Below are 10,428 nucleotides of genomic sequence, written 5' to 3' on the forward strand. Positions count from 1 at the left end.
GCATATTTCATGTTGTATGCATGAGTTCTGTTTGCTAGAGGACATTGATGTGAAAACAGAGGGTGAATGCTTCTTCTACTCCTATTTCCTGCAGGAAAGCTCAAGTCTGTAAAGAAGTAAAGGGACATAAGTAAAGGGTAAGGCTTTTTGTGGAAATAAGAAGTCTTTGTTTGGATTTTGTTCCATTTCAGGGCATTGTTCACATTATTCAGTGTTATATTAATTTAATTCATAAAAATTCCTTGAAATGCATTCACTTTGAGAAGCCCAGAGGTTGTCAGTGTGTTTCATGCTAAAAACAGAAGTAAATTAATTGCCATCCCTGCTTATTTCAGTACTTCGAGTTGCGCAGGGGGCATACCTGTCTTCAGCTAGGAATATCTCGCTTTCACCATCTTTCTTCCGGAAAACAGTAATGCTAGTGCTGTTAGGGTTTCACAAAATGATTTTATATGCATGAGCTCTATCAGATATAGGACGTAAACGTGGAAGCCAAGGGTGAATAATTTTTTGCCACTCATATCTCATGCGGAGAAACTCTAAACAAGTCAAGGGTAAGGCTTTTTAGGGCAATACGACTGAGTCTTCTTTTGCATTCCATTCTATTTCATGGCATTGTCCAATTTATTCAGTCTTGCCATAATTTAGTTTGTGAAAACTTCTTGAAACGCCCTACATTTCGGAAACCCAGAGGTTGTCAACATGTTTACTCCATCCGACTCTTCAACATTCTCTAATTTTATGCTGATAAAAGATTTAAATTTATTGTCGTCCCTACTTATTTCAGTATTTTGAGCTGTGAATATCTCGTTTCACTATCTTCCTTCTGGAAAAAGAAAGACGATAATGCTGGTGCTGCTGGGTTCACATGTTTGATGTTAAATGAAAGAGCTCTGTTTGCTACAGGACGATGATGTGAAAGCAGAGGGTGAAGAATTTGCTCCTACTCGTATTTCTTGCGGTGAAGCTCAAGTCTGTAAAGAAGTAAAGGGTAAGGCTTTACACGGCAATACAGCCGCATTCCATTCCATTTCATGGCATTGTTTAAATTATTCAGTCTCACCTTATTTAATTCTTAAAATTTGTTGAAATGCTCTTCATGCTACAAAGCCTGATTTGAATTGTTGACTTAAACTTATAATTTTACGTAAAATGTAAATTCTCATTCCATGCGGTTCCACAAGTCATATTCGTTGGTTTAGATCTGTTTATTTTGAGTGTTGTGGTTAATTTATGGGTAATCAATTTCAAAAGAGTGCGAGCTTATAAGAGCGTTTTAATAGCCCATATTTAAACTTGGGGTCCTCTTATATTGCCTAATAATTCACTTGAACCAACATCTCTTCTAGAAAAATTCAATAATTCTAATTTAATAATCCTATAAGCCTCTCTTTATACCTTTTGGGACAATTACTAGTATTATATAAATTGACATATGCGAAATTCTTTTTATTGATTTAACTTTTAAAAATTTAATGATTAAAAAGTTAATAAAGATGTTTAAAATTCAATATTATGTTCTCAACCTTCAAATCCACTCAAACTCAACAATTGAGTAATTAAAAACTAATTGAAAACGATATTCTTCCGATAAAGTTCTCCATATTATAATATTTTCTAAATTATTACAAAAATACAGTATTAAAAGTGTACAACTAACCTGATCGAGAAGCAAGAAGAAATTCGAACATTAATAATCGCTTTAAAACCTTTTGATTATGATAAATTCAATATTAATAATTACATTACATTGTGACAAATTCAATATGTTTCCGACAACAATTTCCAACTTTCACATGGTTTGCACTTTCCATTCCAACTTTCGACTTTAACGGCTGGAAGCAACTCAACCCGCCGACATTAAGGATGTTTACTGTCTCCCAACAACCATCTCATAAAGTGAGGCCAACCCTCAGTTGGCCTGTCCACTTTTATCATAACTACTTACTGAATATCAACAGCAACCTATCAACAGCTGGCCTCGTCGGTTCGGTGGATAGCCGTTCGAATCAGCAAGGAGGGAGATTTTCGAACGATTTTTGCTTGACTTGCAAGTTGCGCTGCTCCCTCCGTAGCCACATGACGGCATTAGAAAAGCATGACCTGTCGTTATAATTATCGTGGGAAGAAGAATTGGACAAAATGAAGTCTGCAACCGGCATTTACTATGGTATAAAATATCTTTAAGTCCAATAAATTAGATTAGTTCAGATGTCAACGTGTCCTTCTCGTTGCTGTTCGGAGTCTCTTAGGATAGGGTAGGGTGAGGTGTTACAATTGTATAGATTTAATACCTAGCAGCTGCTTTTCCCCGCCTCTCCGGCATGGTGTCTGTCCAAATCATTGTTTTTGACCGCACATTATTTCAACTTAACTAAATTTTACATTTTGAAGTATTTGTTTTACAAGTTAAATAATTAACTTCTACTTCACTTTATCTATAAAATTTAAAGTGTATATATTGCAGACACTCCCTCACTCCCAATCTATCGTTGTTTCGTTGGAAGATCTTTGTGTTCCCGTGCATTTCTACTTGTACCCTTATTCATTCATTCAAGAAAAGAAAAGAAAAGGGCAATGGCTGTAGTTGCTTCCAATTCTCTACAACTGCAGCGTGAAGAGGAGGCAGAGACGATGATAGCAGATCAACAGCAAGAAGCGTCATTGTCTCATCCCAATATTGTGTCCAGCTGCGGGATGAGGTTCCAAAAGTACCAGAGTGTTTGGATTGACGCCAACTTAGTCCCCGCAGTGAATTTCATCCAAAACGAATTTCAACCACGCCCTGACGACATTTTCTTCGCTTCCCTTCCAAAGACTGGAACCACATGGGGTAAGGCGTTGCTGTATACCATCTTGGAATTTGCTTCCACAGGCAATAACCATCCAGCAGGCCCGAATGGTAACTCTGCTGCGGATGAGAAAGGATTTGCTGTGGATGAGAAAAATCCGCATGCTTTGGTCCCAACCATGGAAACTTATCTCTTCAATTCAACTGACAGCGAACGCTATGATATTTCCTGCTTCTCTGATTTTCCGTCTCCGCGTGTGCTCCACACACATTTGCCAATCCATACGCTGCCTCTGCTTGTGAGATGTTCTCCGAATTGCAACAAGATAGTTTACATTGCCCGCAACCCCAGAGATTCCTTCGTTTCCCTTTGGCAATTCTACGCCAGACTTCGTGGAGCGGGGTCTCATTATCTGGACGGAGATCTCGGCAAGGAAACGGTGTTTGATGCATTTTGCTCTGGCTTCTACTACGGCGGCCCCTTCGCCGAGAACGTTCTGAGTTACTGGCATGAAAGCAGGCGCAATCCGAATCAGGTGATGTTTGTGACGTACGAGGACCTGCAGGCCGATTGCGTGGGATGGGTTAAAAGAATGGCTCTTTTCTTGGGCTGCTCTTCTCCTCTTCTGGAAGACAACGCCCAGATAATTGCAGAAAAGTGCAGTTTCGATACCCTCTGCAATCTGCAGGTGAACAGAAAAGGGAAAGTGGGGACGCTTAAATACGGAATGAAAAACGCCTTCTTCTTCCGCGAGGGCAAAGTGGGCGAGTGGAAGAAGCATTTCACGCCACAGATGGAGGAGCGTATTTATTTAGAGATCGAGCAGAAATTGAGCGATCAAGGCCTTCGTTTCACTAATAGCTTGTAGAAAGCCATTTCGTTTGTGTTGAATTTATATTAGCTAGATAGCTATCAGGTCCTCGGATTCTGAAATCTTCCTGAACTCTACAATTAAGATAAAGAAGTCAGATCCATTTCCATCTACTTATTACTTTTATTGACCATCAGTTGCAGTGAAATTCCTTAGTGTAATGAGTACATTGCCTTATGCATAGTTGATGTTGTTTGTTATTCTCGTAAAAGTTATAGTCAGTTGCAGTGAAATTTCTTAGTACAAGAATACATTGCTGTGACCATAACTGATGTTGTTTGTGATTTTCATGTTTGAAATTAAAGATTAAAAGAGGTCAGATTGTTTGTTATTGCATCCTTTTGCAGATATTGTTGTTATTGTGAATCTTGTGGCTGCGTCTCTACTAACAAAGTTTCTGATCAGAGGATGCGAGTAAGATAGGTGAACCGGGAATGCTGTGTGCATGCATAAGAGAAGGTGGGCAGCTAGTTGGGACAAATTTGGCACTCGATTCCAAAACAAACTGTTTCGATATTACTGATAACAAATCAAATTCCTAAAATGGCGAGACATTAAAAGAATAGGAAAAATAATTTGGCACTGTATTCTAAATGTTGGGCTTCTCATGAATGGCCGTGTTAATCCAAGGCTCCCATGTGTTTCGTGGCATGTTTTTAAATCTAGCGATGTGTCTGTTTACTAACACTTGCGGATTTTGGTGTAATGGCAATCGTGACTCCAATCAGTGGTATCAGAGCCAAAAGTCTCGAGTTTGAAACATACCTGGCTCGCGTTGAGGGGGCAGATTGTTGCACTCCCCGTTAATGGAGGTGTTGATCCAACGCTATGGTGTGTTTCGTGGCATGAAACACCTGCGAGTTTTGGTGTAATGGTAATCATTACAAACTATTTCGATATCACTGATAAAAAATATCGTGACAAACTGTTTCAATGTCACTGGTAACAAATCAAATTCTTAAAATGGCAAGACATTAAAAGAATAAAAAAAATGAAACTGTGTTGAAGTGGCATTATGTATTTGTTTACTAACACCTACGAGTTTGGTGTAACGATAATCGTGACAAACTGTTTCGATATCACTAATAATAAATCAAATTCCTAAAATAACGAGACATTAAAAAAATAAAAAAATAAACTGTCTTGATGTGACTGGTCACATATCAAATGACTAGTAAACCAACGCAACCAAATGACGTGTAAACCAACACAACGGCGTGACTCCAACACCAAACAAAATGTTTCGATATCACTGATAACAAATCAAATTCCTAAAATGGCGAGAAACTTTCTTACATGTACTTTAAGAGAGGTTCATACCAATATACGCCAAGAGCTAATTGGCATATTATAATGCATTAAATGTCTCGTTATATGTGTTTTTGTTAGTTATTTAACACGTGTGTGGTGATGGATAAATAAAAAATAAACCCCGCGCGTGTTAAATAGCTAACAAAAACACATATAGCCAGACATTTAATACCCTATAGTATCCCGTTAGCTCTTTCCATAGCGGCATGCTTAGCTATCATTTAAGAGAGATCCAGACCAATAGCTATTTGCTTTACAAGTAACAAATATGCTTAAAAATAATGCTTTTTATATTATTTATTGCAGTCAATAATTATTTAACAAATTTATTGATTGCTTTGGATAAACTTTAACTTCAGTTATTATGATACATTGTTAATAGAGCATGGTTTATAAAAGGTTATAGTTAATGTTATTTAAAAGTATATAATTGTACTTTTGTAATTTTAGTGATTTTGAAGTTACAATTATTATCTAGTTGAGAAGTGTTTTTTATTTTAAATTATTTTTGGTTATTTATAATTTTTTTTTTTTTTTTTTTTTTTTAACTTTATCCATATGTGAGGTATTTGGTAAAAGTAAAAATTAATTTTTTTATTAATGGGTTATTTGATGAGACTCGATTTTTCCTAAACAATAGTATGAGCCAATTTTATTTTTCTTAAATAATAGTATGAGTCAACTAATATTTGTGATTTGTAGTCAGTAACTACTAATTATATTGATAGGGGTGTTTATTTAGTCAATAGGTGTATTTAATTTGGAATATGATTTTTATAATTTTAAGTTATTTAATTATAATTATTAAGTGGATGGTAGAGATTTAACCTTTGTGAAATGTCCATGAAATATTTTTAATAGTAGTCTGTAGTGAACATAGAGGGCTGAGATTTATATCAAAAGTGTGTATGCCATTTTTATCTTTAATTTAATTATAAAAAATATCTTATACATAAGTGTTATTGAACTCTTCCCGCTTTGTTGTTTTATTATATTTTTCTTGTTGAGTTTTCTTTCAAATGTATGTGTTTTATTTTTATAAGCTATATTTGCATTGGGATAGAAAATATTTACATTAGTTTAGCAAACTTACCACCTTTGGCCACCCAACTTGGAAACCAAACCAGAGGCATTAAAGTAGGGAGTTAAGAACTTGAAAAATTAGAAGAGAGTCCTTGAAAAACATAGACCAAATCCATTTGTTGCTCAAATTGGGGGAGACTAGAAACATGAGACAAAATTAACAATCTTGTAGTTGTCGAGCTACAGAGTCCATGATAACAAGAAAGTTAAATTGAGCATCAAAGTAAAGGAAAACATAGCTATAGCCCAACTCCATTTATTTCATTGCTTGCCACCCACATCAAGGTACTAATATATTGAGTTGTCTTTCCTAGTATTCATGTTTTAGTGGGGAAGGGTGGAAGGAAGATCAAGGATAATCGTTGAACATAGAGAGTGTAGCACCACCTTTGTTGGCTAATGGATTTGTGAATTGATTAGACGATATGCATATATGTGAGGGATGACAATAGAGTTTTGAGGAAGGAGTTATTTGATGAGATTCAGAAAGCTTTCAAGTCTCCATATTTTGGTGATTTTGAGAGAGGAGGATCCATAGAGGAGCTTAGTAACGAGAGAAGTAACAAGATACGAGTCGCCTTCGAGGACAAGGCAAGGGAAATTGAAGGTGGAGGTAATCCTCGACCCCAGTTCAATAACTTTGAGTTATGCTGCATTATTATTATTATGGCCAATTTAACAAAAATATAGATGAATATTTCTACTAATTTTTAGAAAAATATTCCCCATAACGTGAAAGGCCAATGTTTCTCTTGGAGGTTCCATTGATGTTTTGTTTGATAAATTTAAGAGGGAAAGACTAGTGTGAGGGGGGGAGGGAGTCAATGAGGTAGGGGGAGATGGGAGTTGGGCAATGGAAGAGGGAAGATTGAGAGAAGTAAAAATAAGTGCCTCAAAGTCTTAGACTTTCCAATTTGAGGGTAACCAACTGGAGATAAGGATGGTTTCTTTGAGATTACAAAAAAATTTATTCTAAAGAGAGAGGATGGAGTCGAGAGAGTTACAAAAGATACATTCATTGTGTTATTTCCAAATAATCCATAGGAAAAATCTAGGTGCAAGAATCCAATCTCTATTGAAAATGGGATTGTAGAATGAAGAAAGAGGTCAATTATTGATCAATTCTATGGGAATTGTCTCCAATCGGATAGGTTTTCTAAAGAGATTAAAGAAATGGTTCCCAATATCCTGAGCTAGAGGAGAAGAGTGGAAAAGATGTTCATGGTTTTCTTCACAAACTTGACATAATAAATAGAGTGAGAGACCATCATAACCTGTGGAGAGAAGTTTCTCCCATGTTAACATTTTTCTATGGAGGGCAAGCCTCAGAAAATAAGTTATCTTGGGCCAAAGATTTTTCCAGTAAATTATAGACTATATCTACTAAATCAACATGTGAGTGTTATTGGCCACAACAAGGAGAGCTTATTTAATGGTGAAAGAAACCTGTGGTCGACATCCCTAATGAAGTTTGTTTAGATATTAAGAAAAGTGGAGTTTTTGTTGTCGAAAGGCTTTCTTGAACCGCTCAAGGGCTTGGGCTAATAAGGGGATGTACCAGGAGGAGGGAGATTTCCATTGTGATAATTGAACTATCGTGAGATGTTTTTCCAGTAACCAGACACAAGAATCCCTCCATGAGATTCCATAGCATAGTGTGTATCTTGACGATGCACTTAGGAAGAATGTTTGGAAAATGGATGCCAAGAATCATCCCAAATGTGAGTACTTATTTCATCCTTGACTTCCTAGAAGTAATGCTATTGTATAAAAAGTTCTCCATTACAAGCCAAATTCTAGATAGATGATCCTCTTGGAAATATAGTTTTACAGATGCACTATTCATTAGAAATGTGGTTGTTTCATTTATTGGACCATATTTTCTTCCAATAGCCCTGAACTTCTTATAGCCAACACCTCCAAAGCTTGGATCCTAGGATAGTGTTCAGAGTTTCTAGATCACGGAAGCCAAATACCTCTGATTTTTTGGAGATACATACTTTCTCCTAAGTAACTAGCTCCCATTTTTTTTTCTCTTTTTTTAGTTCTCCCCATAAGAATTTTCAATCAAGGACTCTGATTAGATGAAGGATGATGTTGGGAGCTATAAGGGAGGAGAGAAGATACATGGGTAAGAAATTCAGGACAAATTTAAGGAGGATAGTTCTATCAAATATGTTAATTGAGTAGAAGTTCCATATATACAATTGGTTGGTAAACTTTGAATGAGGTTAGACCAAAATTTGGTACACATGGAATTGGGATCTAAATGGGTTGCCTAGATAGGTAGTGGGTAAGGTGCTTTTCTTGAAGCCCAATGTATTACTGAGATGACAATTAATAGCAAGGGGAGTATCAAGAAGAATACCTCAGAATATTGTGAATTTATGTGCATGCATAAGGTAGCTAGGAAATCATCCAAGAAATTTCAAAAGACCAATGCTTCTCAGATAGCTAGAATACCCATGAGCATTGTATCATCCAAAAAATTTTGGTTCGAAGCTTTCTCATTAGAGTTGGAGAAGTGTAGAACATTGCTAGCACAAGTATTAACAACTTTTTTTAGGGCCCATCACAACCCTTCATCCCTAAGGTTGAAGACAAAGAGGGAAATATGATTTCCTTGATGAATTCCTATAGGTGTGTTAAAGGCCTTAGAAGGAGAGACATTAACTAATATGGAGAAAAAGGAAGGGGAGACAAGGGAAGTAATCCAGATGATATAGGCTTCTGAGAAATCAACACACTAAGGATTTTTGAAATCTAAGACTAGCTTAATTTATCAAAATCCGTAGATAAATTGAGGGTGATGAGCATACTTTTTGTTTTTAATGATGATGGAAATGAACCAACTCTTGGCTCACTATTATCCCATCCAAAACTTGTCTTCATTCAACATATCGTATCTTCTTCGGAGAGATGAGTGATGGAAGAAGGAGTTTCAAATGATTGACAGTGACTTTAGAGATAATTTTGTAGATAGTGTTGTACAGGGAAAAACCATAAGGGTTCTATAAATTGGATTTTTTTTGCAAAGGGTATGAAGAGTAGCATCCAAGGAAGGTAGGGAAAATGTTGTTTATCAACTTTCCTCGACAACTATCTAGACATTTTGTTTTATGAATGGCCAACATGCTTAATAAAAATAAGCGGTAAAGTCATCAAGCCCTAGTTCTTTTTTTTTAAGCAATGCAAAGTTTGGTGCTTCTACTTCTATGGTAGTAGAATGAAGTAGAGCCTGATTTTGCTCCAAAATGACTAAAGTAGGGATGGAAAGGTGATTTTTCTAATTGCTTCAGGATTTAAGGGGAAAGAATCCAATAAGAGATGTTGGTAGCAAATAAACACATATCTCAAATTTTTAGGGAGGAGATTCTCTTTTTTCTTCTGTGATTATGCATGGAGCAATGGAAAATTTTATAATTTTTCTCACCTTCTTTGAGCCATCTTATGTTTGATTCTTGATGCGAGAGAACCTCATCATATTTTCTCTGATCTTCGAGATGAGTGATGAGGGTTGCTTCCTCTACCACAATGTCTTTGGATCTATCATCCATGATGATTTATTGTTTCATTTCTTGGATGCATTCTTCAAGAACTCATTGATCATGTAAGATGTTTCCAAATTCATTCTTATTCCATATTTAGATGAGCTTTCTAGATATTTGAGTTTTTTCTAAAAATACTTCGTGAGAGAGCTTGGATGTGAAGGATCATTTAGAATATAAATGCTTAAAAAAATAGAGACCTTAGAAGCAACGATAAACAAGGAAAACATCAATTCTAATACTTTATTCCAACTCTCTCATGACATGCACTTTCTACATTTAATTTCTCCTTTAATACAATTTCTACTTTACTACACAACTCTTCAATATAAAATTTATTTCATTATCATGTAATTATGTTAGTAATATCTAATCATTTCATAAGACAACTATTAATTAGTTACATTTATAAGTTTATGTATGGAATCTCTTAATTTTTATATTTACATTTATATAATTTTTTAAATAATTATTTATGCTGATTTTACATAATAATGTGTATAAATATGAGATTGATAATTTTTTTTATATAAATCTTATAAATAATCCTTTTTCAAAGATAAATAAAAATAAATACTTATATGTACAGGTTTATTTTATTTTATTTTTAAAATCAATTTAAATTTAAGATTTACTTATTTAATTTTAATTATATATTATTTTTTTATAAAACATTTTTTAAATTAATCCCTTTTAAATTAATAAATTAAATTTAACATGGATTTAAATTATTTTATTTTATTCATATATATAAATATAATATACCACCCTCAATATTAATAAGAATAACATTTTATAAAAAAAAAAAATCTATTTTATTTTA

General features: G+C 34.8%; 1 protein-coding gene across 1 annotated transcript; it reads left to right on the forward strand.

The window, feature by feature from the left end:
• Positions 1-2,480: 2,480 nt before the first annotated feature.
• Positions 2,481-3,994, forward strand: LOC149233182 (cytosolic sulfotransferase 12-like). The gene has a single exon (XM_089376671.1). It carries the CDS (start codon positions 2,578-2,580, stop codon positions 3,658-3,660), a length of 1,083 nt encoding a protein of 360 aa, XP_089232797.1. The 5' UTR covers positions 2,481-2,577; the 3' UTR covers positions 3,661-3,994.
• The last annotated feature ends 6,434 nt before the right edge of the window (positions 3,995-10,428 follow it).

Source organism: Pinus tabuliformis, chromosome J, assembly GCF_031772625.1.
Source record: "Pinus tabuliformis cultivar Carrire ecotype Pingquan chromosome J, CPIR1, whole genome shotgun sequence".
NCBI lineage: Eukaryota > Viridiplantae > Streptophyta > Pinopsida > Pinales > Pinaceae > Pinus > Pinus tabuliformis.

Bases quoted from the DNA above. Each gene is read 5' to 3' on its own strand.
- LOC149233182 (XM_089376671.1), top strand. From the start codon at position 2,578: ATGGCTGTAGTTGCTTCCAATTCTCTACAACTGCAGCGTGAAGAGGAG.